Source organism: Micromesistius poutassou (genome assembly GCF_964030765.1).
Source record: "Micromesistius poutassou genome assembly, chromosome: 3".
NCBI classification, from domain to species: domain Eukaryota; kingdom Metazoa; phylum Chordata; class Actinopteri; order Gadiformes; family Gadidae; genus Micromesistius; species Micromesistius poutassou.
The window spans coordinates 9,617,658-9,645,480 of record NC_140273.1 but is presented as its reverse complement, the minus strand read 5'-3'; the positions used below and the strand labels follow the sequence as shown (position 1 = coordinate 9,645,480).

General features: G+C 49.3%; 1 protein-coding gene across 1 annotated transcript; it reads left to right on the top strand.

Moving 5' to 3' along the window:
• Nucleotides 1-177: 177 nt before the first annotated feature.
• Nucleotides 178-27,823, top strand: prr36a (proline rich 36a). The gene is made up of 6 exons (XM_084464916.1): nucleotides 178-366; nucleotides 12,703-13,333; nucleotides 13,590-13,683; nucleotides 21,208-21,509; nucleotides 21,717-24,149; nucleotides 26,155-27,823. The coding sequence occupies exons 2-6, from the start codon at nucleotides 12,823-12,825 to the stop codon at nucleotides 27,243-27,245; spliced, it is 4,431 nt and encodes a 1,476-aa protein (XP_084321042.1). The 5' UTR covers nucleotides 178-366; nucleotides 12,703-12,822; the 3' UTR covers nucleotides 27,246-27,823.

Here is a 27,823-nt window from a genome sequence, read left to right as displayed (position 1 = left end):
AAGACATTCAGACACAGATTCATTCCTCGCTTAAAAAATGCCCCTTCAATCGCTCCTCGCGCCACTATGTGGTCCCTCCCCCCTCCCCTCCCCTCCCCTCCTCCTCCTGGGTCCTTGTCAAAGGGAAGAGACTAAGAGAGAGAAGGAGACCGCCGCTGCCGTCTGTTGCCAGTGAAACGCGGGGTGAAGGGAGCTCGAGAAAGGACGCCTGCCCTCAGAGCGCAAAGGCTTCATTGTTACTCATCCGAAATTTACGTCGCTCGACACTTTGAGTGCATTTCAGTCACCGCTGAATTGAAAAGGAGGGCACTGTTTGTTCCTTCTAGAGACGAGAACCGGGGGGAAGCGTGCCTCGACGTTTGAAAGGTACGTCAATAACATCGAAGCGACATCGTAGCGGCGGGGTGAATTGCGTTGTTGACTACGCAACAACGTCTATCGGGTTCAAACGCTGTTAAACGCGCAAACGTGTGTATCCGTGGTTTTGTTGATATTTACGGGCAGCAATTGCCCTTCGCTGCTCCCCATGACCGTATCCAATATCTTCCGCCTCAAATCCGCCTTCAATTTAATGAAAGCATTTTTTTTTCTACACGGGCTAATTGCAACAGCGAGAGTTTGTTGTGGATTGAGATGATGGACGTGTAGCCTCGCGGCGGGTAATGGTTGGGCGGTGGTGTGCTTTATGTTTTCCCCTCGCGCTGGCTGCCGAGTGGTGCGTCGTGCGCAGCTTCGCTGTATCACTCAGCCAGTGCACGTTTTTAGTCGATTGCATTTATTTTCCATATTTTGCGGTCATGCGTGCCAACACCGACCGCACAGACATCTATTGTTCTGTCACCCTCAAGTGGGCCTCCAGTTGCTTTGCTTCTGGTAAACCATGGATGATTTATTGTGTCTATACGATTGTGGCTGGCTCTGTTCTTTCGAAGCCGCATAAATGTCATTAAAGCGTTCCTTCCATGTGGGGAAAAAGTCACATTTGAATATAGCCTACAGCCAGACCGAAGTTTATCTTGTGAGGTCGTTGTAGAGCAGACTATCACATGGACACTACCACCAGAAGGTTTATTATTCAATGGATGCTCCTGTTTTTGGTTTGGATAAGAACTAGATCTGGTACGTTAATTATATTATGCGGTCAATCTTAATCTAAAAGTTTTTAAATGTGAATTGGCAGGCCTCTATGTCAACCCAATAGGTCCTCCTCCCACAAACCGGAATTGTATTACCAACATGCTCTATTGAATAGTGTAGTAGTATACACTAATATACCCTCTATACTTGGATGGGACATGGCTGTGGGTACTGAGTAGTAGTGATTTCCTCTCCTTGGCATTCAATTGTTTTTGTTTCTTTTGGCCCACTTGTTGGGAAGTGGAGCTCAGAACGAGGCAGGGAGTCACTGAGCAGGCCCTGGGGGACAAAGACTTCCTGGGAGCTGGGGACTTTATGGACAATATCAAGTGTATTTGATCAATTTAATTGCGTATTGGATTTGTGGGGTGACTATTGATGGATATCTATAGTGGAGCGATTGAGATATTCTTTTACTTGGAAAATAAAATGATGAAAGATAACTACTACTGTCCATCAATATGCTTGTCTTTATTGTAATGCACATTTAAGAACATCCCAGATAAGCCCATGTTTCCATTTCCTCTGGAATATTGAACTGTACACCAACACTCTGAGAGGATGCTCTGGCTCATCCACTCCTAAAGATAGCCCGGGTAACACCACCGGGTTAGCTGGCCATGAATGGGTCTCTGTGAGGGGAATGGGCATCGTGTAAAGAGCTGGGATCCCCTAGTTTGCACTACTTCCTGAACTTCCTGTACATGAATACAATATTTGAGTATCTGGGCCTCAATGGACTGGCTGAATAGTTTGAAACTGATGCTTTGTGTCTGTTTATAAAGAAGCAATCTGTTCACATAAACAAAAACTGTGACTCGAGGCTCCCAGAAAATTTGTTCATTAATGGGCTGTTGCCCTCTCAACATGTTTGGCGTCTGTGTTAATTGGGTTCAGATTGGATGGTCACTGAGCATTTGGCTGATGAGGATTGCCTCACTGCCCACTGTGAAATGGAGTGAAATGCCTTCTAATTGACTTGTCAGTTTAATGTAGTGGACAATGCAACCCTAACTCTCATGTTGTCGTCTTCATGTACATCTGCACAGCAAAAATTACATGGCAACGGCCTGATGTATTTCCATTCTGTAGTGCAGCATGTACGTCCCTTATCAAAAGTGTATATACACATTCCTCCTTGTTGTTGATGACATGACTTGCTGGGCTGATATGCTGACCGTATGGGTCTGGGTGGTGTGCTCCAACCAGGATTCGATGTACTTGTTGATATGCTTCAAGGTTTGAATGGGTGGGGAAACGCTTTGGGAATGCGGGCGGATCATTTCCATAGGGAAGTTTTAAATTCACGCCGCAGCTGTGTGTAAGTGGTCAGGTGGGGCTGCCTGTCACTCCGATCTGTGCGCGAGCATCACTCACGTCCGCTCCGTCTGGGTCATGTCGTTCACCTGACTGCCAGCGATGGCTGAAATGCCTCTGCTCTCCTCTTCAGCTTGAGGTGCTTATCTCTTCTTGGCACCGTCATCCTGGGCCCCGTGTAGCTAAACCCGGTGAAACCTGCTCCACCTGTCTGTAGTTTTGACTTGATCCACAATCCCCTCATGGATGACCTGCCACGGCCTCACCCCTTTCTCTGCTAATGAGACATTGTATCGATCGTTTGAACGGCCATAAGAGGCGACCTCCCCCGGTCTTTATTTGGACCTTTCTTGACACGTACCAGCTTAACAGCTGTGAGAGGCCGGCTCCGGAGCAGCAGCAGCGTGGAAGGCAGCAGGTGTTGAATCGGTCTGGTCGTGTTGTGTTGTGTGACATGATGATTAACAGTGTGATTCCAGACTACTGCCGCTCCTTATCTGTCCCTGTCAACAGAATGTGTTGAATCACAACGTGGGTCAGAGGGCCACACCCTGTGTGCCATTTGCACACAGGGTCATGACAATCCCCCGGGAGTCTATCCTTTTTGGAAATTTGAAATTAAAACACTAGCCCTCAACGATGGGCAGATTGAAAGGGGGATGACTGACTGGTCAATTTGTTTTTCTGTTCTGGACTGAATGCTGCTGAACGGTCATAACCATCAATGAAGGTAAACAACATTCTCATCCTGTCCTCCAGGGTCTGAACGGATGGCCCAACCCTAGATATTAAATGTCGAGAGGATTGGTGTCCATTTGGCCTTCGTATGCTGCTGCTCAGCTTCAGGTCACACCCTGATCTCACCCGTCTGTCCAGAATGATGTTCCCACAGAGTTGCGGCGCATTCCGTCACCCGCCAGCTGGTCTGACTGGGTGCAGGGTCCTGGTCTGGCTGGGTGCCGGGTCCTGGTCTGGCTGGGTGCTGGGTCCTGGTCTGGCTGGGTGCTGGGTGCTGGTCTGGCTGGGTGCTGGGTCCTGGTTTGGCTGGGTGCTGGTCTGGCTGGGTGCCGGGTCCTGGTCTGGCTGGGTGCCGGGTCCTGGTCTGGCTGGGTGCTGGTCTGGCTGGGTGCTGGGTGCTGGTCTGGCTGGGTCCTGGTCTGGCTGGGTGCTGGGTCCTGGTCTGGCTGGGTGCTGGGTCCTGGTCTGGCTGGGTGCCGGGTCCTGATCTGCGGCTTGGCTGTGGCACGGTGCCGTGCGTGGTTGCCCTCGTCATGGTGGGTTTGCCATCTGCCCTTTCCCTGGCGATTTATATTGGCAAGGCACAGTCAGAGACGCTGTAATTATCAAACCCACACCTCAGTGCTTTTTTTTTATGTTGTCAGCTCTTTTTTGTGTGTTGGGCAAGGGCCATGGGGTATGTTTGATGGCTTTAGCGCATTGCCTCACACTTTCTTGGTAATTATTGGTTATTTTCTCATGTTTTGGACACCATTCTGTTTGGTTCATGGTCTGGCTAAAAACAAGCAGAAAACTGGCTAAAAAGCATAGTTTGCTTGGATTGTTGAGCCTTCTTCTCAAGGTTTTCTGTGTGTGTGTGTGTGTGTGTGTGTGTGTGTGTGTGTGTGTGTGTGTGTGTGTGTGTGTGTGTGTGTGTGTGTGTGTGTGTGTGTGTGTGTGTGTGTGTGTGTGTGTGTGTGTGTGTGTGTGTGTGTGTGTGTGTTGTTATGTGGGCTGGGTGTCGAGCTGGTCTGAGCTCACCAAGGACTGCGGTTTATGATCCAGTCCTCAGGCTCCTCAGCAGTGTATCGACTATCTGCTGGCCGACTGCCTGGTGAGCTGGCTGCTGGACCAGATACAAGGACCTGGCTAAATTGAAAGTACAATTCTGGCAATGGTTAAAGAATTATTATTTGCCAAAGCAGCGACTCATACGGTGTTGCTGCTACAGAATTCCTGTCGTTGTGCTGTGATTCTGTCTGGTAAACTAAACGGGGGATCTTGGAGACAAAAATCCCTCTCTAGAATGGTGAGGTTTAAGATCTTTTCTTTTAAAATTCAGCCCGATGTAATAAAGCTGAATGACCCTCTCACTACCTCACCCTGAATTGGCTTCTTTAACTTGTGGGTTTTCATCAATGGCCTGACGTAAATAATAGATCTACCTCTTAAGACCCTCTCCAGGCTGTGCTCCGAAGACTATCCGGTGTCCCTGGTCCTCCTCTCGGAGGTCTAGTCATTCAGGACAGGCCTCCTAGTGCCAGCTGCCCCCCAACCCCTCGTCCTCTGGGCCCACCTAATCCCCGCCCACGGCCGACAGGGGCGGGGGGAGGGGGGCTCGCCTGATGAGCTGTTCAGACAAAAGGGCCAGTCCCCAGCCCATCCCAGACCCCCACCCTCTCCATGACATTGTGTTGTTTTACCGCCATTAAGACATATTGCTTCAGTCCACGCACTCATTGTTTAACGATCCGTGAATGCTTGCCTCCTACAGAGGGCGAGTGACAGAGGGAGAGAGTTTGGACAGAAGCTCACCTGCTGGCTGGAGGAGCATGTGAGGCCGTTGGTTTGTGTGGCGGGGGGGCGGAGAATTGACGTCGACAATGGTAGACATGAGCGTTGTGTTGATTTCTTTACCGTTGGAAACAGTAAAACCCGGATTGCAAATACACGCCGTGAATAAGCGTTATGCTAATATGTGTCAAGATTTGAACAAGGAAGTCATGAATATTGATGGGCAAACTAAAATGATGTGGTCATGCCCTACCACCATTCTCTAGTTATACTGTAGCTCCCTGTGGCATTTCTTGGCCCCACTGGCCGGCTGCCCGGCTGGGCCCAGGCCTTGGCCTGGAGCTCTGGTTGAAGCCCTGCCATGGAGGGGGACAGATTGTAACCCACTGCCCTGCAGCCTTTTCAGACCACTGTTTAGCCACTAGGCTGTCACGCTTTGATTATTCGCCAGTGCCACAAAGGCTAACCGGCGAGTCTGCTTAAATCGCCGCCACACTTAACACACACCTCTCCCGGGCTTATTGAGCGACGTCGCCATCAATTAGCACACCCTCCTTGTCCTTGTCCCCTATGGCATTGATTCGGCTGAGCTGCGTGCTTATCTGCCAGACCTGCGCAGTTCCACTGATGAATGGACACTTTTCTTTTTTTTAAATCCACCGACTCAAGTGTGGATGATGTAGGGGTGGAGCTGCTATTAAGAACACTCCTCCCACAATGAACCCCAGGCCCCCCAGGCCAGGACCTGGCACACCTCCAGTATACGGCCCCCACCCTCCCTCCGGTCTAGGGTATAATGTATGCACCAGTTGAGCTCAGGCGAGGGGGGTTTCAAAATGGCTCGGTGTTCTCGGATTAGAGGATTATGTCATCCACACACTCCCGGCCCCACGCAGGATGTTCACAGCAGATGTGGCGACAACTGTCTGAAACCCCCAAATATCTTGTTTTTCTTTCACTATTTCAAAGCAACCTATCCACGATGCTCCGTTTGGGTTTGAAGTAGCCACCCAGACAAGAAGAGAATACCAGGTCTCCCATTCCAATGTTAGGGTTAGAGCACCTTGGAAGACGCTGCCTTTACTGTTGAAGAGGTGTCTGACTGTTTGTGGTCCAGTATAATTGGAGAACTGATTCCCCGTGAAACACAATGTCTATCTGTGTGGTTTGCCTGCAGCCTGCGGAAGCCCAGTGCTTGCAGAGTGTGGAGATGTAAACTATAATTTCCTGTGCACTCTGTTTTGCCGCAGCTCATGAGGGGCGGCACTGTTTGAGTTTCAGCCAGCAAAACAGTTCTTGACAACACTGTTGCTGATTGGTCATTCGGTTGATTCATACCCATTTTATTGAGAGGGGGGGAATTATCAATTGAGTCTCCTGGTGCAATGCTATTTTTGTATTTTATTTATATATATATTATAGTTTATGTTTGTCACCATGGTAACACGGACAGCAGAAGTACTGCAGATAGATGAGACGTGGCTTCCGGCGACTTCCTGACCTGTTCAGAACCATCTGGTGTGTAATCCAGAGGCGGCGTGGCTCGCATGCAGCCACAGCCGACAAGCAACAGCATCGTGTGTGTGTGTGTGTCCGATGCACAGCGAGGAAGAGACAGACCCAAATGGACAGACGAAAGAAAGATGCGCAAAAAGGGATACACGGATGCATGTGGTTCAAAACATTGATATGTGGAGAGGCACGAATGAGAGCGAGGGAAGAGATGTAAAAGGAGCCGTGCGTAGAGGGAGGGAGAGAGAGATAAATGGGTGGAATGAGAGCATCGAGGGAAAGGTAGAATGTCCTCCTGCACAGATATCCAGTGTCCTCCCCGTGCACTCGGCTTGATTGTCTCCCACCAGCGTGCGGTTCTCCTCTCCTCTCCAGCATGGCCATGTATGGTGAGAATGAGCCACACATGCATTCTCCCATTCAAAGTGTTTCATTTACTCCTCCCGTGGACTCCCCTCACAAATACCTCCTATTTAGTTCCCCAGTATTTATTTGGAAGAGTTTAAAAGCGTACTTGCAGGATCTCTAATCTTTTTTTAAACCGGTCCCATGTCTCGTCAGGCACCTGAGTGCCTGTTTGTAGACCGTGTGCTGGAGCGCTGTGTAAACACGCTCCAGGGTTGCGTCTGAGCACATAAAAGACCCTTTTTAGAGGGTGTGTTTGTGATCCGGTGACAGCTGGCGCCCTTCAAACTGAGTTTTATGTGATCCCGGTTCTATAATGGGAACCAAGCAGAATTCTCTCTCTGCAGGAAATGCCATGTCACACAAATTCTTTATTTTTCTCTTCCTTTCCCCTCTCTGTCTGGGCCCCTCTCCTCTCCCTTTTTGTGTCTCACTTTCTCAGTGCTTCACTGCAATCTGGTCTGTTCCCTCTGGTCTACAGAAAGTGCCTTGTGTGCGCGCAGCAGTTAATTAATGAACATCTTCTCGATGTACGTCTCTGTCACGCCAGCCTCTCCGAGAGCGGTCGTCTGTTGGCTGCCTGTATGGCTTTCACAGCCAGCGTCCTGCAGGCCATTAGCCCTGGTCACCCTGGTTTGAGACTGTGATCAGTGTGACGATCAGAGGGGAGAGGGTCCCTGGTTAAAGCCAATGTTTGTTTGTGTTGCGTGTAGGCGTGTTTTGTTTGTCTAAGCACTCTGTAGGGCTGCAACAATCATTTTTTATTTTTTATTTTGGGGCTTTGAATTCAGATGAGAAAAGAGCACAATATGCTGCACCCAGTGCTATTGGCTGTTTGTTTTTTATGAAGGAAGTGGACAGCTGGGCTCAGGAATGTGGATGTAGTGCGTGTGTGTGTCTGTGTGGAGTAGCAGCACACAGAGTTTAAGATTCTGTCCCATATTTAGCAATGTCTTGGATTTGTTTTATTGTACCATGTATTGCCACTTTCCCCTTGCGCCCTCTGCCCACATCTTAAACATTCCCAAGTCATTCTGTCACTAACAACCTCTCCCCATGCCACGCACGTACAACCACCCTCCCCACGCTCTCATTCACGCGGGTCACGCTCGCCCTTGTGTGTGTGTGTGTGTGTGTGTGTGTGTGTGTGTGTGTGTGTGTGTGTGTGTGTGTGTGTGTGTGTGTGTGTGTGTGTGTGTGTGTGTGTGTGTGTGTGTGTGTGTGTGTGTGTGTGTGTGTGTGTGTGTGTGTAACTGAGACAACAGGGAGTGGAAGGCCGGGACACTATAATGTTCGGCTAACTGTTGTCAATAATAAGTGTTACGAGAGTAGCGTATGTGTGTGCGCGGGAATGGCAGTGTGAGTGGACGAGCGAGGAGAGCGAGCGGTAGCGTGTGTCAGTTTAGTGAAGTAACAAACGAGTCCGGTTGCGTCTGTGCAAACGTCTATTGTAACTATGGATGTCACGATACCAGAAATTGAGTAGTCTATACCAATACCAGTGAAATTCCACGATTCTCGATACCCAATTCGATACCACGGTCAAAAACAAAACAATAAATCCCATGTACTTTATTTATTAAAAACATTTAAACATTACAAAAAACAGTGGCACTGGCATGTAGCCTTCAAGTAATGAATAAAAATAAACCACTAATAACATTACAAAAAAAGAACAGTGGCATGTAGCGTTCAAGTAATAATAATAAAAAACGCGCTGAAAGCAGGCAGTCATGCAGCTATGCGGCTCGCGTTTACACTTGCGTGCATGGCGGGGTTTAAAACATAACTTACAACCTAATATTAAGTAATATAACGCAGGTGCGCAAGGCAGCCACAGGAGACGCCAACATTGTTTTCAACCGCTCGGTACCGCGCTGTATTAATTACCAAGTTTTGAAAAGAAAAGTATTTGAAGCGAATAAGCAACGCTGTTTTTGATTTGTTTATTTGGTTTTGAACAAATAGTTTTGGATGCATGCATCGGCTTTGAGTTGGTTTGTTTACTTTGAAATTGCATACGCTCGCAACACACACGCACGCACGCACACGTTCACCGCAGCACCCACTACAACCTGCCGATCTTCAATCAAAACAACATCAAGTAAGTGATGCCGAACGCAGTCGTACCATGCGTGTTTAGAAGCGCAACATTGAAACGGGGCCCGTCTGAAACAGTCGCGCGGCGCAGCGTTCCAAATGTCCAAAGTAGGCTACTTCCAGACATGACTCTTGCTATTCTTTTTATCGACGAGTCGAGGCGGAGCCGTCACACTCGCTGCAGTTGCCGTCTTCCATGTTCCCGTGTAGATTAGGGTTAGGGTTAGGCCGGAGGAATTGCATCTTCGGTACCTACGGTACTAAGAAAAACGAGTACCGTCACGTTTTTTGAATTTTGGTATCGACTTGGTACCGAAGTATCGGTTCTCGTGACATCCCTAATTGTAACGTTAGTGAAACTAAGAATAAAATACCCAGCCTGTCAATCATCGGCGGCCGCTTCATTCCGACCATATTCTGACCTATAAGCAGACCCACTGCCGGTCAAAGTGAAGGGTGGTACCCCCGAGAGAACATCAACGCTGTGCTCCTCAACTACGGTCTGGAGCCGACAGCAGGAAAGGTGTAACATAATAATAAAAAACATTTTCTATATCCGCGTGAAGTTATGAACTCATGTATTGTAATTGTATGATGTGTACTTTTAGGGTTACGATAAGACCTTTAATTTAGCGTTGGTGGGAGCGGGGCACTGAAATGATATAGGCTATGTTATCGGGGCTATTCTGTGTGTGTGTGTGTGTGTGTGTGTGTGTGTGTGTGTGTGTGTGTGTGTGTGTGTGTGTGTGTGTGTGTGTGTGTGTGTGTGTGTGTGTGTGTGTGTGTGTGTGTGTGTGTGTGTGTGTGTGTGTGTGCGCAAAGTAACCCCATCAGAATATCTCTTAATACAAATATCCCGTAGCCGTTATCTGTATTGGATACTTTCATTTCTGATACGATCATGTTATTCTAGGCTGGGAACGGTTCTTCATCCTCAAACCTGGCGCTGGGGTTTACCATGAGTGTGTCTTTTAGCCCCGCTTGGCCTTCTACGGAGGGAGCAGTCCCAACGTGGTTTCATCGGCCGTGGTTTTACAGCGCTGGCGTCCTGCCGCGGCCCGGCCCCTGCTCTGTTCCCCATTTACATCCAGGCCACGGGCACCAACCCAGGATCGGGGTTTTATAGAGGCAGATGGATATCTGACATTAAACCCCGGAATCGGTGTCACCCCCCCCCCCCCCCCCTCCAAGCTCAGCTCAGCACCCCCACCCGGACACTTCTCATCCCGCTCCTCCTCGGTTGGAACAATGCATTCCTAACCTCGTTCTACCCCGGCTCGCTCGCTCGCTTGCTCGCTCCCTTTCCCGCAACCAGTCCAAATCCCTCCCCCCCCTCATGCTGTAGACACAGTATTAAAACTGACCTATTTTGTCTCCCACCTCTTCCACTGTCTGGACAGAGCCCGATTCAGAGGGGGAGAAGGCGGGGGGATGAACAAGAGATGGGGATGAGACTGATGTAATTAAAGTGGCTGGAGAGAGGGAGTCATGGGTTTTAGTAGACCTTCTTCATAACAACGGGAGGAATGCAAATAACTGCAAGGGCTTTCATCCACTCATGTAAATCTACGTGCACACATCGTCTCGTCTTCAGGCTCACTTTATTGCACCTCAACCTCCAGCCTTTGGCTCGTTCTAGTTCTGTATCAGTGTTCCCACTGTACACTACCGAGCTAATCTTCATAATAGCCGCACAGCGCTAGCACCAGAGGCGTCCAGACTAAGGTATCAACTCTTCCTCGGGCTGCGGTGTTTGTTATGCTAACGAGGACGTGGTGGAATGCTTTGGATGCGGATACAATGGAGGTTCTCTGTGTTTGATGAAGTGCGTCACTCCATATTTTTTTCACACCAAGCAGCCCTTCTGGTGCTCATTTCCAAAGGTTGACAAAGGTCTTTTCAGCCGCTGTGTTGAGGCTGGAAACTATCTAAACTACCATGAGGTGTGGCATGCTGGTTGTGTTATGGTTTGGATAGGACGTCCCGGCTTCTTTCGTTTTTTTCAATGCATTATAGGGGGAACACTTGCGATCGACTTCCAAACCAAAGTTGGTATAGCGCCACCTTTGGGCCAATCAGTGTAATATTTGCGCTAGGTTAATCTTGGGTCTACCTCTACAGGTCTGGTAAGTTTCATAAAAAGCGTGCGAGCGGTTTAGGCTGTGTAATGCAAACGCGGCGGAATATAAATAATAACAACTAGAATCACAATAGGTTGCCTCGCACTTTGTGCTTGGCACCTAAAAATCCCAAACCCCCCAATCAACATCGTCTGGGTAGGCTGGGAGGGGGATTTTAAATACTATGAACCAATGAATAACCCGATCTCCTACCCGGTCCGCTCACGCAACTCCAAAACAAGTGACTTGTTTGTTTACCCTCCTCTGATCCGACCCCCCACAACGGGTTTCAGTGGAGCCCTTGTGATACCATTTCCCCGAGAACACTGTAACACGAGCCAGAGGAGGGAGAGCCAGCTCTGAAAAGGTGTTCTGTGAGCGAGGAGAGCGGCCCTTGGGGTTAATGTTTAGCCATGGAGGCCCAGGGTCTGTCTGGAGGTTGGCCTGCCGACTTGTGCTGTATCGATTTCGTAGAAACCGCCCGTCAGCAGGAACGCTCAGCGTTTCAACAGAAGGGGAAACGTGCTAAAATGGTTTTCGCTCAGCGTTCTCTGTACTCCATCACACTTCAACAGAGGCTGCAGGAATAACAAATTAAAGTGAGCGGTCGAGGGATGTGGTGCCAAAATCAGTTTCCCCCCCCATACAGATCAAGTATTACATCAAAGTGACACCCGCCATGAGATTCCTCAATGTGTTTTTTTTTCGCTACGTATTCCCCCTGAAGTCCTTCTTCAGGGGGACTATAATGAGTATTCATGGGTTTCTAAATTATACATTTTTCACTGAGAAGAAGAATTGGGGGGAGTTCATGCCCACACGCCCTGTGGGGGGCACAGGGTGTGCCAAGGCACCCCCTCCCCAACCACACAAACCATTTACTGGAAGAGTTCTCTATGTGCTTGGAGTGGGCTAGGGATGGGCAAACAGAAACCAATGTCTGAGGGGTGCCACGGAAACAGAAGGAGATGTGGTCTGCGTATGAGGGGAACTGAGATGAATTGGGGAGACATGTAAATGCACACAATCACTAAGTTTGAGGGTTTCCACTATTCAGTTTCCATTGAGGCCTTCAATCGGGACACAAGAGGGCATGTGGGTTTCAGTCTGCTCATGCTGTGGGCTGCTGTTCATCTCATCACAAGATTGTGAAGCTTCCCCTGTGCCGTCACTCAAAACCACAACTCCGTCCCTCCCCCTTCCCACTCACTGTGTCCAGTCGAGCCATTGGTTATCGGAATCATAAAATAACATAAAATGTGATCTTTCAGCCTTTTACCAGAGTTGTTTTGTGGCGGTCACTCGTGTTCCCCCTGGTCTAAAGCTGGAGTAGTGTGTCTCACTTATGTTTTTCCTGCACTTCCTGTTATTCCTGTTCTCCCAAATTCCTGTGAGGCCCAAATGAGGTTTGATTTGGCCTAGTGAGGGATGATGGACGTAACTGCTGCATCATTTAGAGACACTAGTCTCACTATGGTGCCCGAAGCCTAGATGAAACGAGGGCTGTCTAATGATGTACTATGGGGCATCATCAGTAACAAACATGGCAGTGGCAGTTATCAATAATGCATGTTTCCTTTTGTGCTTTTGTATTTTGCAGTGTGGAAACTATCTAGAGCAGTCTGGGAGTCAAGGCAATCTCTGAGCTTCCGGATCAGCTCAGCAAGGCGCCGCGTTCTTTTGCGTCGAGACTCTCGCAACGCCCGTGCCTCAGAAGGGGATGAAACCGGATGGGGTAACCATGGAAACCACTGAGCCCACGGAAGCCGTAGTGTGCACAGAACCGCCCTCCACACAGATTGCAGCCGTGCTGGCTGAAGAGAGGGGGTCCGCGGTGTCTCCAGGTGAGGAGGTAGCGGCAGCGTCGCCCCCCGCTGGCCAGGAGGGCAGTGACACGCTTGCCATGAATGAGGCCGAAGTCGAGCCGAACGACTCGCTTAAAACAAAGCCCACCACCTCTGCTGCAGTCGGAGGAGGAGGAGCCAGGACCAAGACCAAGGCCCATGCCTCACAAGCAGCATTGAAGACAACCGGGCCACTGCCTAAAAAGCCTGCAGCCCTAGCTGCGTCCTCTGGCCGGACCCAGACAGGAATAGCAGACAAGAAGCCCGCAGGAAGTTCAAGAGTCTCCTCTGCCCCTGCCAAGGTAGCCAACGGTGGCGAGGTGTCCAACAGTGTCCCCAAGAGGGCCCCAGTGGGGCCTGTTAACGGAGCCAGACCCAGGACTACAGGTGGGGGGTTTCTCCAGGGCAGGGCGTGGCCATCATTGCTTATTATATATTATTAGCATCATCATGATTGGAAGATTTACCATAAGAAGATTAAAAATTCTGTACATCAGGAATAATGCTATACCTGGAGTCAAATGATCAAATTAAGTCTTTTATATTGACAGTGACTTGAATCGGAGATGGGCATGTGTCTTTGTGTCCATGTTTTGTCTTGCAGTGTAGTTCAATTTGTCTTCTTTCCTTCCATTCTTCTCAGGTCCTGCCAGTCGACCAGCCACCTCCACCGTCCCCAAACCCAGCAGCTCCACTGGAGCCAAGCCTGATAGGACAGCCATTACCAAGGCAACCAGGTATGCCTTGCCGGTCATCCATGACATACCTTGACTATTACGGGGGATTTAGGGATACTTGCTGGGGGACATTGTCGTAGTCGGTCTTACTATCATGTCAGAAACGCATACACTGACACCCCAACATAGTTGCTGTACAGACAAGAACTAATCAACTTCAGTATCAGAATATATTTTCTTTGCAGTTGGTTTTCGGTTTTAGTTTTATATATTCAAGCTGTTTTACTAACTCAATTGGGTGTCTTTCGTCTTTGCTTAAAAAGTAGCATGTGTCTACCACTGTAAGGTCACAAAATGAGTTTGGCCAACCAATGACTGGCCAATCCCTCTGCTCTGGAGATCCGGAACCAACCTCACAGAGCGCTCATTCCCGCCCGCGATTTTATGTGATGAAGGGATGACTTTGTTTTACGTGGCTGCCAGAAAAACACCCACCAAGAAGGACCTCTATTGTGGCCTGTCTGGGTTGTTATCAGCTCGGGTTTTCACTCTACTGAGTCACTACGACGGAAATAACCAAAGTGGTTGAGGGCCTTAGCGCTCAAAGCTACGCTGAAGAACGGGGGCTTTGTCCAAGCCAAACACTCCAGTTAAACTCCTTCTTTAAAGAGATGCAGGAAAGAAAAAAGGCCACGTCTTTGTTCAGGGTTTTGGGGGTGCTGTTTACTGTGGACCTCCTGATTTTCTGAGCTCTCTTGAGTGCCTTTGCCAAATGGGCAGATTTTGAAATTGTGGAGAGGGAATTTCAGTTGTCAAAACATTTTGGTAACCGCTTTTATTATGACGTGTTTAAGTGCATATACTAGAGGGGTATCATTATATTATCCCAAATCCCAACTGGTCAGTGGAACATATGCCAAGGAGGTGTTAAAGCAGTTCTGCTAAGTCAAATTATATTGGGTTTAGAGAAATGTGAATATACATTTACACTGCAGGTGATGGCATGTAAAGTATTTTGAGACTGACTGATTTAGGGCTATACAAATTCAGTCAAATACATTTTGACTTGACTGAGTAACCATTAAGAAGCGCAATATAATGGGGCATTTTTTTATCATGGACATTTTTTTAATATTAAATGTTGTATTTTTACAACCAAAAATGGCTTTCATCCATGGGTGTGGGTGGGTGATGACACACCTTGTGTCAACTCCAGTTCTAATTTGATCTTTATTAGTTTTCACTGTTAGTTTTCACAACAAACCACATCAGATAACACAGGGCAGGAAGTGAAAGATTTCAGGCATGAAAAACAAGATGACAAGGCCTTAACGGCTTCCACTAACCAGATGAGACCTGAAACCTGTTACGATTTCTAAAGAAAAAAAAAAGTTAAAACATCTACATGGTAGTTCAAGTCTTGACAGTACCCCTTTCGTCACAAATGGCACATTGTTTGCCTAACACACCTGCTCTGAACTCTGCTTTTCCAGCTGAGCAAAAACACAATTTTGATGGATCACGTAACTGAATGTAATAGGCTCACTGCTGTGTCATCCCATACTGCTACCTTTGTTGCCATGGTAGCATGGGACGGCCAGGTCCCATGAAGGATCAATGGTAAGACCTCAAATTACTACCCTTTAGCTGTTTGGATAATCCATCTTTGTCTTGGCCCCTCCTCCAGCCTGCCTATATGTTCCTGCTCCCATCTTCTTTCGCATGGCCTGCTCCACCAGGCGTTCAGGTAGACCCCCCTCCCTCCTCGCTGCATCTCAGCCAGAAATCAATAATCAGACGCCTTAATCTACCCCCTCCAACGCAGCCTCATTCCTCATCTGCTGCTTGGTTCATCCAGGCCCGGCCCTCCCCCTGTATCCTATGATTCTTTCTGGCTTTGAATAGTGCCGTTATTACTGATGATGTTGTGGCCCCGTCACTGGTGCTGCTAGAGGGAGCCACAAGGTTCTTGGTTGTACAGCACTGCCTGGTTTTGCCAGTTTATGGCTTATGTGTGCTAGATTAAATGACAGTACTTGCAGTCAAACATGCATTAAATCAGTGGATATCATTTAGTCGATCAATTGGATAAATCAATGCAAATGTAATGGTTCCTCAACAAGTTAGGTGATTGTCTGGGTCCAGTTCCGCATCTGGACGTTGTGTTGTGGGTCATATTGTCCATCTGTTTTGAACAGTCCTCTTAGGGTAGACACTGTGTGGCTAAACCAACCCGTCATAGAAGTTAATTATGCAAATAACAATTATTTTCTCTCAGACGTCCTGTTTCTTATGCTGTCACTGTGCCCAGTGCTTAAGAAGAGCAGAGTTTTATTGGGTTTTCTGTAGTGGTTGCTAGGCTGCACCATGCCAACTTGGGGCCGCAGTACATTTATTGTAGAGGAGCCAGCTGTAAGCAAACACAGGCGCCGGGAACATGCCCTGCCCTCTGAGAGCAGGGACAGACCTGCTGGTTTTGGATGCTTTACAACACCAACATTGTATTGTCACGGTGATCTCTTTCCTGTGTGTCATATATTGAACTCTCTTCTGTCTGTTTAGCCCCTTTCACTGATGCAGTCTATCCTATAAATGTTCCGGAACCTTTACTGCATGTGTGAATGGAAACAGGGATCGATTTTCTGGGAAATCTGTACTGGCAATTTCACGGTCACATTTCCAGAATACTGCCAAAACAATATGTTTTAAATTCTATTGTTCGCAGATCAAACTGAGCATTAAATGGTGGGACAGTCACGCTCGTGGTGGTCTTCTTTGAGAATTGTGCTTTGCGTTGAAATTGAATGTCTTGGATTATGTTGTCCGTCTTCTGTTTATACTTGCTGGAACAGAAATTGGCCTTTTTTAAGAGAAAAAGTATAGTTGACTGACTGTAAAACACTTCATGTGGAGTTTTCGAGGGGTCGCTCAGTATTTTAATGGCTAGTAGTGCTCTTTTGAAGGGTTTGCATCCTATTATTGAGCTTGCAACAGAAGTCTCGTGAAGAAAGGGAAGATCCCTGCTGACCTCTGACCCCTCTGCTCTGAAGACCTACCGTTAGGTTGTTAATATCTCGTAAATGGCATTGCTTCCCAGACTTGTGTGTGTGTGTGTGTGTGTGTGTGTGTGTGTGTGTGTGTGTGTGTGTGTGTGTGTGTGTGTGTGTGTGTGTGTGTGTGTGTGTGTGTGTGTGTGTGTGTGTGTGTGTGTGTGTGTGTGTGTGTGTGTGTGTGTGTGTGTGAAGCCGTTGTTATCATCCAGGGAGCTAACCTGTTGTTGTAGTCCCCGTGTACAGCCCACTGTCTGGCTAGGGGAAAGCCCTGCTGCACTGCTGAACCTGGTGTTATCATAATGGGAAGGGAAAATGATCCAGGAATGTATGCTGATTTAACAGTCAGGAAACGCTTATATTCCTCTGCTACTTTAATTTTGAAAATGATTTATACAAAATTAGACATTTTTAGAAAATGATCAAAATGTAATGTTAGCCATAACCATGAAGAAGACACCCACTTCTCATTGACCAGACTGTATTGTCCTACAAACCGTTCCTACTTAGGAGTGCTAGGCTTTCTGAATCCCTTTTTCAGAGCATCTCATCGGTAGTAGTAGTTTCATGCAGATGTGATCTCCTATGCCATTGACTGCTTACTTTTCACTTGAACAGACTTGTTTTTAACATAATTACTACCTGGATAAGTTAAGTTGTGCTTAACTTCCACAACTTAAATAGTTAAAAATATACATTTTCACTTGAGCTGGTCTGGAATAGAAGGTGAAGGATGTAGATTGTGAAGGAGTGTTCACCCAGGGAGAATATGCAGCTTGAGGTTTATCCCAATGACTCTGTTAGAAGGGTCACTAGCTACTGCAGCACATACATCAGGCGCTTTATTACTGTTCGTGAAATGTTGCTGAATACAGAGTTTCCGTGTACAAGTGGGCCACAGCCACTGCATTCTGATGTAGGTCACTAGTTCTCATAAGCCCTGTTAAATGGTAGTTTATATATTTTGAATGTGGTCCAACCTTGTTTACTTGTTTTTTTGCAGATTGATGATGACCTCAAAACCTTGGAAAAAGCTATGATTTTATAATGACATGAAACCAAAATGATCTATTATGCCTACTTAAACCAGTAGTTGCAGGCCCATGCTGTTATCCTATACTGATTCAGAATGTTGTCAAAGTCAGCATTGGTCAAACAGGTTAAAAAGTCAGCATTGTGCTAATTTGAATGGAATTCTGCATACAAAGTAAGATGTAATGATAAGAACTACCATTGTTCAAAGACTACTTGCTGTGTCATCCTCATTGTTCTCCTCTTGGTGGGCCTTCATCCCCCAGCCTACATTGCTGTTTTGATCCTTCCCCCTGCTACATATGCCGCTTTTCCACCGCCAGTACCTACTCGACTCGACTCGACTCGACTCGCCACGCGTTATTTGCGTTTCCATTGGCAAAAAAAGTACCTGGTACCTAGTACCGGGTACTTTTTTTTAGTACTACCTCCGTCGAGGTTCCATGCCAGCGGAGTAGGTACTTTTGTGTGACGTAAACAGGCTGCTGGTAACTGATTGGCCAGCGGCTGTAAATGGGAATATTCACTCAAGTTAAGTTGTGTCCGGCGTGGTTGGAGTCCACGAACCCGCTCCCGAGGGGGACACTGATCAGCGTTTCGCCGTGTGTGTCGCTCCTTTCCCGGGGCTAGAGTTAGGCTGCGCGTCGTTATGTGTGTCGGGCGTGGTTGTGTGTGTCCGGCGTGGCTGGAGTCCACGGACCGGCGTTTCGCTGTTTCGTTTCAGTGTCGTTCCTTTCCTAGGGCTCGAGTTTCGCCTCTATCAACGTTACCGTATGACAACAATAGACGCGCAGTCATTGCGCTTTTTATTTTATTTCCCATCATAACCTTTCCCGGGAATCAGGAAATAGTCTTGATCAGATTCAGATTTCCCGGGAATCGCGTCTCCCGTGATTAAAACCCAATGACGACCCGCCCATAGACACAGTCGGCAAGCAAGGAAACGTCACTTCCGGTCAGGGCCGTGGGGGAAAACAAACCATTTTCCCCATACACACTCATGCAAAAAGGCGGTATTTTAAACCTTTGTCAAACGCTTGTCCGCTGTCATTTCTTGGTTTGAATCACTTGTATATGCTGTCAAAGGGCTATATATTAAAAAAATTATCATGATCGGGTCGATTGTTGTCCGTATATTTTTTTTAAAGTGGATCTTTCACAGTTGGTCTTCCCCCACAGCGTTGAGTCTAGGTGGGTGTTCCCTTGGTCGCCGGCTGTAGACACTCGGAGAGACAGTGCCGAAGAGTTGTTGTTTACCATTTTGCACCGCAAATAAATTTAAAAATCACAACCTGAGCTTTTATATCTTGCCAAACCGTGTGACGGAGCCAGAAAGGAGAACACAATGGTTGCAAGCCATAAAGAGGGAGGACAACTTTGGCCAATTGTGGGATCCACAATCGAAGCATGTATATGTCTGTAGTCATCACTTCATCACCGGTAAGTTTAACATAACAAACAACGTAAAACAAAAAACAGGAATGTTTGATTAATCGTTACTACCTTTACATTATATATATAATGAATATAGAATATACATTAACATGAATTGTCCCCCACCCACCCCACCCCCAATAAAAATACTACACCAAATTATTGTATTTTCAGGTTTCACATTAAAATTTTAGATTCACATCTAAAAAGAAATGATTGAAAAGGTGGTTTTGACAAATACACAGATGCTGAAGACATCAGCAGGCTTTAATTTTTTTCTGATATTAATCCATATCAATTAATCATGCACACACATACACACACACACACACACACACACACACACACACACACACACACACACACACACACACACACACACACACACACACACACACACACACACACACACACACATACCCCGCCATACAGTCGCAGTGGGCAGCCAGGACAGTACCATCCTGCTGTACAGCGACCCATGTCCGATGCGGCTTATCAGTCACTCGCCAGGATGGCTTCACGTCACATCGAAACAGGAAGGTGTTCGATCCAATTTTATGATGGAGCACAACCCCGACAAAGCCACTTGTAAAAAAATTATGAGCCTCCAGAGATCTGTAGTTTTTCAGATTGCTGTGTGTGTAAATCCCTGCGTGACATAGCATAGCATCAGTGGTGATGATGATGATGACACGGCCGGCATTAAGTGTCAGGTATTAGGTACAGAAATGTAAAATTTGATTCATCATTAAGTGTCAGTTACTGAGATTATGTTAAGTTTAATTCATCATATTGTCAGTAAAAGTGATATACTCCCTTACCAGGTGACTCGATCAGAAAACAAAAGATGTCGGGGAATGACACTTCAGGCCATTGTGTAGGATCATTTATCCATTCTTTCAAAGCGTAAGGACAGCAATCGACCCCGATTATATCAAGTTTTTTAAGATAAAGCTCTTTGTCAGCACATACAAGTGACTGAAAGTAAGACATGACAGCAAGAGACAAACACTTGCCGCGTTTTTACGATATAGATATAGATTTGTTGTCTCTCCGAGTGTCTACAGCCGGCGACCAAGGGAACACCCACCTAGACTCAACGCTGTGGGGGAAGACCAACTGTGAAAGATCCACTTTTAAAAAAATATACGGACAACAATCGACCCGATCATGATAATTTTTTTAATATATAGCCCTTTGACAGCATATACAAGTGATTCAAACCAAGAAATGACAGCGGACAAGCGTTTGACAAAGGTTTAAAATACCGCCTTTTTGCATGAGTGTGTATGGGGAAAATGGTTTGTTTTCCCCCACGGCCCTGACCGGAAGTGACGTTTCCCTGCTTGCCGACTGTGTCTATGGTGGAGAGGTTCTTTTCTACGACCCGCCCACATTGAAGAGGTACTTTTTTAGATGGAAACGCAACCAAACCGAGTTGAGTCGAGGCGAGTCGAGTCGAGTCGAGTTGGTACTGGCGGTGGAAAAGCGGCAATATTGTCCTTTTCTGCTCCCTGCAATTTCCCCTTCTTCTCTCTCTGCTCGTCTCCCTCCCTTCCTCCCTGTTTACCGCGTGTCTAGTCTCTACACTCTTTTCTTCCTCTTCTTATTCAATCATCTGTCCATTCCTTCCTGCTCTCTCGGAGGATGAGCTGGTGAGCTGTTAGGGCGCGGTAGTAGATGGATGGGGCCCCAAAGTGGATCCTCGTCTTTTGTACTTTGCCAAATTGGATTTGTGGGTCAATATGATGCAATTCCAGCCTTTGTGTGCTTGTAATTGCACATGATGGTGCAGGTGTCATGTTACAAAAGGGTGTGTGTGTGTGTGTGTGTGTGTGTGTGTGTGTGTGTGTGTGTGAGAAAAAGGTCTGATTCTGCTGCATTGCTATTATTGTTAGGCCATGGAGCAGATGCTTTTCTTCCAAAGCAACTTGATCATTTTCAAGATGCATGTCCTTAATGTGCAGGTGGTCATAGCGCATAGCAATGTTCAACTTTTTTTTTGTGTTCACCGATGTTCACCAAAAATTTATCAGCCATTCTTGTCTTTTCCTTTTGCCTCCGTTAGACCGGTTAGTACCATCATTCCTACCAGGACCGCCGCTCCAACCAGGACCACCGCTCCAACCAGGACCGCCGCTCCAACCAGGACCGCCGCTCCAACCAGGACCGCCGCTCCAACCAAGACCGCCGCTCCAACCAGGACCGCCGCTCCAACCAGGACCGCCGCTCCAACCAAGACCGCCGCTCCAACCAAGACCACCACCACCACCAGACCTTCTAAACCGGCCCCCTCCAGAACTGTGGCGCCCTCTACGGTCAGAGCCACAGCACCGCAGCCTCCAAAGACATCGGCTGTTCTTCCGAAAGGTACGTGGAATTGAACATTTTACCTCAGTTATTGGCTACCTCTGTTGTCCTGGTCAGATTCCTGCCCTTAAAAATAACAGACTTGATAACGGGCATGAAAACACGTGGCATGTTTAGCAGGATTAAAACCCTACAAGATGCACCCGTTTACCCTGCATGCTCGGCTTTCCTCAAGTTAATTCATGTTCTTTGGTCTCGTCGCCACAGATGTCGGTAGCAGGCCAGCTTCTGCTGCTGCGCCAACGGCCAAGAAGCCTACGCCCTGGACATCTTCTAACCCAAAGAAAACGGAACCGTCTAAGGCTGGAGCTAGGCCCGACCCTCCCTCTAAAGGTCCAGCTACCACCAAGGCAGCGGATCCCAAAGCACTGCGTCCCAAGACACAGGAAGCCACTCTTAAACCGATGCCTATGAAGAAGTTGGTGGTCAGCTCTCGGCTGCCTGCCAACACCAGACAGCCCCTCGCGGCCAAGCTGCAGCCCGGTGACGCGTCACAGGCTAAACATGGCCTCAAACCCACCCATGCAGTCCATCCAATTGGCGCTGTCAAGAAGACCAAAGTGAAGTCCAACACTGATCCAGTGGCCGTTCTCCCGGACGTCCCAATTGCTCTCGCCACTGGCGCGGTGGCGATGGCTGCCGAAGCCATCGTTGGGGAACCCAAAGACGGGGGCAAGGCGCTGATCTCGACAGCAACCCCCCTCGAGGACCCCCCCGCTCCGCCTTCTACCGAAGACACGACGGCTGCTGCTCCCTCTCTACCGAGCAGCCCGGTCAGTGCCCGGTCACTGACGTCTCCCTCCGCAGGCCCAGTGGAAAATGCCGCTTCCTCAGAACCTGAACATGCGGCGGCCGTTCTCCCGGCGGAGGTCTCCATTCCGGATCCGTCCGTGGAGCAGAAGGATCCGGCAGTCTCCTATGCCCAGCTGCACGAGCAGACTCCCTACCAGGCGGTCGCTACCTCCAACCTCAATGAGGAGGAGGAGGAGGAGGAGGAACGGGAGGCCAGCCTGCCCGTGTCCGTGTCGGAGATGAGCGGGACCACCCAGGCCACGGAGGAGTCCCGCCCCGGGTCTGCGGGTCCTGCCGGTGGCGCAGGGGCCGCATGGAGGGCCGGAGGGGCCCTGCTCTCGGAGCTGGACTCGGAGGACGTCAGCGGAAGCCAGCAGGGGGCGTCTGAGCTCAGCGCGCCGGGGGTCCTGGAGGGCACGGAGAGCACGGATGACCTGGGCGACGGCAGCCTCAAGGGGGCCGTGGACATGGAGGGGGCGTCAGTTGGCTCGCCAGACCTGGAGAAGGTCCCGGACATACCGGCCCACGACCTGGACGAGGAGGACTACGACGAGGAGGACCGTGTCTACGACATGGACGTGGGCTCGGAGCGGGCGGAGGCACCCTTGAGACCCCGGCACGACAACGAATTGAACGGTGGTGGTGAAGAGGTGGAGGAGGAGGAGGAGGATGACGACGTGGAGATGGCCAGCGAGGCGGTGACCGAGAGCGGCTTGGAAAGCTACGGCAACGCCGATGAAGATGACCTGGCTGAGGACGAGAGACTGGACAACCTGAACCGGGCGCTTCCCCCGCCTCCTCAGCTGCCGGCCGGCCTGGACGATCAGTGGGCCCAACCGCTCGGCCTTGCCAACCCCTGGGCGCAGGCCCAGCAGCCCCTGGACCAAGCAGCCCCGCCATTGGCCCTTAACAGCCCCACCGCAGACCCCTGGCAAGCAGACGGCGAGACCCCAACCCAGTCCCCAGCCCACGCATGGCTGGAACTGGGCTCCGCACACTTCAGCCCTCAGATCCGCGAGGCTTCCCCACCGTCCTCGGACCAGGACGATCCACCGAGAGCAGAAGATCAGGCCGAAACAGATCAGTCCGGGTCTGTGCCAATGCAGACCCTGCCCTCCACCGCCAGTGCCTGCCCTGCCATGTCCCTGGGCAGTGACATCAGCACCCCCGAGGAGCTCCAAGACAATAACCAAGCAGAGAAGCCCCCAACGGACCAGGGCACGGCCGGGGAGGAGCTCCAGAGCATCTCAGACGGGCAGAAGGGAGAGGGGAAAGCGGGAAGGGCCGCCTTCACGGAGCTCCCACCGGACAGCCCTGCCTCCCCCCAGGCCTCGTCCTGCTCCTCGACCGAGGAGGAGGCCAGCGACACGGAGGGGGAGGCCCTGCTGGACCTGGGGATTGTCAACAGCTCCTTCGACACGCAGCGGCTGGCCCAGCGCTGCCTCTCGGCGGTGGAGGAGGGAGAGGAGCTGCCCTACGGCGGTGGAGCCTTTTACCCGCCTGCCGATTCTGCGTTCAGTGCCACTTACAACGACTCGGCGACACCAGGGGACGGTTTCGCCCACAGCCCCGGGATCTTCTCCCTGGAAGAGGGGCCCGAGCAGGCAAAGGAGGAAGTCCCCTGCCCGGGGCCCCTTGCACAGCGGCCCATGACCCAGCCCCTCTCCCCGGAGCAGAACTACCTGCAGTGCGGGCAACAGGAAGCGGACGAAGACGCGGTGCACGGGTCAGATGTCGTCCGCTCTTCCGGTACGGAAGCGCGGACGCGAGGCGACGATGGCGGAGATGATGAACCCCAGCCTCCGTACTACTCGGCTATCTGTGAAAAGACTGAGAACTGTTTTGCAGGTAACGTATAGTAGCCGGGAGTCGCAAAGAGCTGTGCTTGTACCCACTCTGCCTAACGCAAGGCTCTATAAACAAAAAAGGAAATGTGTTATAATCAATGTCATTGTTTCCTCCTGAAGTATCGTGGGTGGCTGTGATCAAAGTCAAACTTTAACAGAGAGCAAAAAGAAAGGGAAGTAAACACAGTGCCATTTTCCCTCTGGTATATCCTTTCCCCTTACAAATTATATGGCTTAAACTCCTGTATGTGCAATTGCTACTATTTACTATAACAAGATCTGTATGAGTGTGTGTTATTTAGGTAATTAACACTGCATTATCCTGTCACATCCAGCTGCCATAGAATGACTGTTTACAATTTAAAATTGAAAAAGGAATGGAATGTTGACCCTGGGGAAGAAAATGCAATGCGGTCAGAAAATCGTGGTGTTCCCCTTAATATATTTCTCATCCCATCTTTTTTACTATACAAAGAAAAATGTATTTCCATTTTTGCAACTCCGTTCCCCACTACTCCTATTCTTGCCTTGCACTTTAAAGTTTGAATATACCCTTCGCCTTTCCCCCTCATTTCTGTTTGTCCATATTTTGGAATAATGAAACGCTTTAAATAAAGATTAGACTTTTTTTTACCATTAAGTGCTCTATTCCTGGACAGCTTTATTTACGTGTGCAGGGGTCTGAGTGTGAATGGAAAACAAAAGCTCTTAGTCACTGAAAGCTGAGGGGGGAGGTGCACGCAACAACATATTTCATAGTTTGGATTGTAGTTGTATTATTTTTTCAGAACCATAGCAATAATTGTGCAATATTTTTTTCTTACCGTAACCTCAATTTATAGACATACGTTTAAGGGTATTTTTAATTTATCAAAAACAAAAAGCACTTTCTTGCATATTCTCATGTCTAAATGAAGACGTGGACTACCTGTCCCCCGTCCATACAGAACAGTGGTCCTTTCTGTATAGTTTGACCTCTGCAGCTCTCCTGCACAACCCCTCAGTCTGCAGAGACCGACTGGGAACCCTTCTGACGGGCTCAGACCCTGCTGTTTTGTTCTGAATGGACCCGCCTACAGACACTACAAAGACCTTCAACAAGACTATTTACTTGGACAACTCAAACGATTACCTGGCCAGTTTTCTGTTTTTTTTCATGTTTTCTCTCTCTGGTGCTTTTGCTGGCTCTGGCTGATTCATCTCTCCTACTGTCCCCCTGGGGAAGTCACCGTACGCATGGCCACACTGTTGCACAAAAGACACCCTTGGCTCTGGGACTTTCAGCCCTAAAACAATATATTTAATGTTAACCGTATGTAGTTTTATGAGCAGGCTCATAATTGAAGTCCAAGTGAATTGATTGTTTCTAAAGCCAAGCTATTTGCCCCTTGGCTCCTTTGTCATTGTTTGTGTATGACTGCATGGATGACTTGCCAGGCGAGCATGAGGCTTTCTATTTGCAGTGGTTAACTTTTTGGTTGTCACTGGCTCACTTTATGTGGTAGCATTTGCATATACAGGACGTTGCTTTGTTTTTGCACACACGGCTTGTTTTGTCTTCTCTTTCGGGTTTCACACAAAAGGTCCAAATAATAAAAAAGGAATGCTTTCTTTTGCTCTCTGCTTAGATATGATCTTTATCTATCCCCCACCATCACGTTACTATAGCTGGTAACTCATCACGATACTCTGGTGTTGAATCTTTAAACACAAAACCTGTGCAAAGCAAAAGCTTGCAAAGCTTGCATGTTAAGGACCCACGGTTACTCTGAAGTATCAAAAGCCTAGCTGCTGGTCTGTTGCTGATGTTTATGCCTTGCATGACTTTTTCATGTTATTTACTAAGAAGCTGGCATCCATTTAGCCTTTTTTTCAGCCAAGTTGCACTGCACTCACTGCTCCCTTGCTGCCTGTCACACTGTAACGCCACGCTACCGTGATCTCCCACCCCTCCTTCCTTCTCTCCCGCTTCCCTCCTCCCCTCCCCCCCCCCTTCTCGTACGCAGGGCTCAGCACGCTGCCACAGCCCCACCGCCGCCGGCGAGGCCAGCCCCCCCAACCGTCCACAGCGACGCGCTGTGATGTCATCATGCCCCGGGGCGACCTGGTGATCACCACTCCCAGGCTGACTTGCGCCGACCTCCCACCAAGGAACGCAGGAGGCCTGCAGGCCCGCAGCCCCCAGCTGAACAGGCTGGCTCAGCACCAGAAGCAGCTCCTGGAGCTCCAGCAACGCAGGGAGCTCCACAGCCAGCCTGCTGAGGAGGCGGAGGTGGAGAGGACAGAGGAGTTTCAGAATCAGGGAGAGGTAAAGATGCGGGCAGAGGAGGAGGTGGCGAGGAGAGCCACAGAGGAGACGGAGGCGGCGAGGAGGAAAGCAGAGAAGATGGAGGATAGGAGGAAAGAGGAGGTGGAGAGGCAGAGGAGGGATCAGTTGCAGCTGCAGCTCCAGCAGCAGCAGGTGGAACTGCAGCAGAGGCAGCAGATCATGCAGTGGCAGCAGGAGCTGGAAGGCCAACAGGCCCAGGCTGCAGCCTCCCTGCTCCTGTCCCCCTCCTCTGGCCTCTGCACCATCTACGAGGCCCTGGAGAACAGCGAGGAGGAGGGCGCCGAGGAGGAGATCGAGGAGCTGAGGACCGCCGAGGAGCAGCGGGAGGGACGGCAAGTCACGGAGAACGACGTTCACCTGGAGCGCGTGGCGTCGGAAGACTCTGACTCTTCGCTCTCGTCCCAGAACCCTCCCTCACCTCCCCCTCCTCAGCCCGACTCCCCCCATACACCCAGCAGGCACCACCACACCCACCCCCTCGACTGGGGCAAGAAGGTGGACATGGTGCAGCAGCTGATCAACCAGAGCCTCCTGCTCACCGCAGAGGGCTGCTGCTGCGCCTCCTCTCCCTCCCCGCTCTTCCTGCTGCCCGGGGGCGCGGGGGGCACCCTCAGCCCCCTGGAGAGCAGCCTCTGGCCCCGCCTACTCCCCCCACTCACCCCGCCCTCCTCTGCCACCGTCACCTCCGTCAGCAGCTTCTCCCCCGAGGCAGCCGGCAGCGCCCCCCAGGGGGACTGGACGGTGGTGGAGCTGGAGACGCATCACTGAGGGGAGGGGTAGCCGCTGCAAACACTTTAAATACCTTTTTGCTTTAGCACATTAGGAGTAGTTTTAAGTATTGGAACACATCCACGGCTGTTCCCTCCCTCTCAACCTACATGTTGTCAAGCAAATACAGGCACACACGCATGCGCACACGCACATACACTCTACTATACAGAGACACAAAGACGTCTGACTGCACTAGGGCTGACGCATGCATACAACAAGGTATTTATAGATGTTTTTAGATGTGCAATTGACAAACTACAGCGTAGTTATTATACAGGGAAGTGCGTAGATGAAGATAAACTAGTACGTAGTGATGCTCAGGATAACTGACACACAACACACAGACAATGACACCACCAAGCGATGAGTGCATCATGGGGACTGCATCGGCTCTGTCTCTGTAATCAAACACCGGAGCTGTTGCTGTGCCGTTGCTAAGGACTACTCAGATACATGACCCCATAGATGAAGTACACTTGTACTCCACACACACACTGCTCGTATACGTTTCACACTGGTGATGATCCCATGAGTCGTTCTTACTACTGACTGACCTGGATGGAACTGAGACGCGC

Excerpts from the sequence above, each read along its gene's own strand:
- prr36a (XM_084464916.1), top strand. The coding sequence starts at position 12,823 with ATGAAACCGGATGGGGTAACCATGGAAACCACTGAGCCCACGGAAGCC. Across the intron at positions 21,510-21,716 it reads ATCGGCTGTTCTTCCGAAAG|ATGTCGGTAGCAGGCCAGCT; the intron begins GTACGTGGAATT and ends TCGTCGCCACAG. Across the intron at positions 24,150-26,154 it reads GACTGAGAACTGTTTTGCAG|GGCTCAGCACGCTGCCACAG; the intron begins GTAACGTATAGT and ends TCTCGTACGCAG.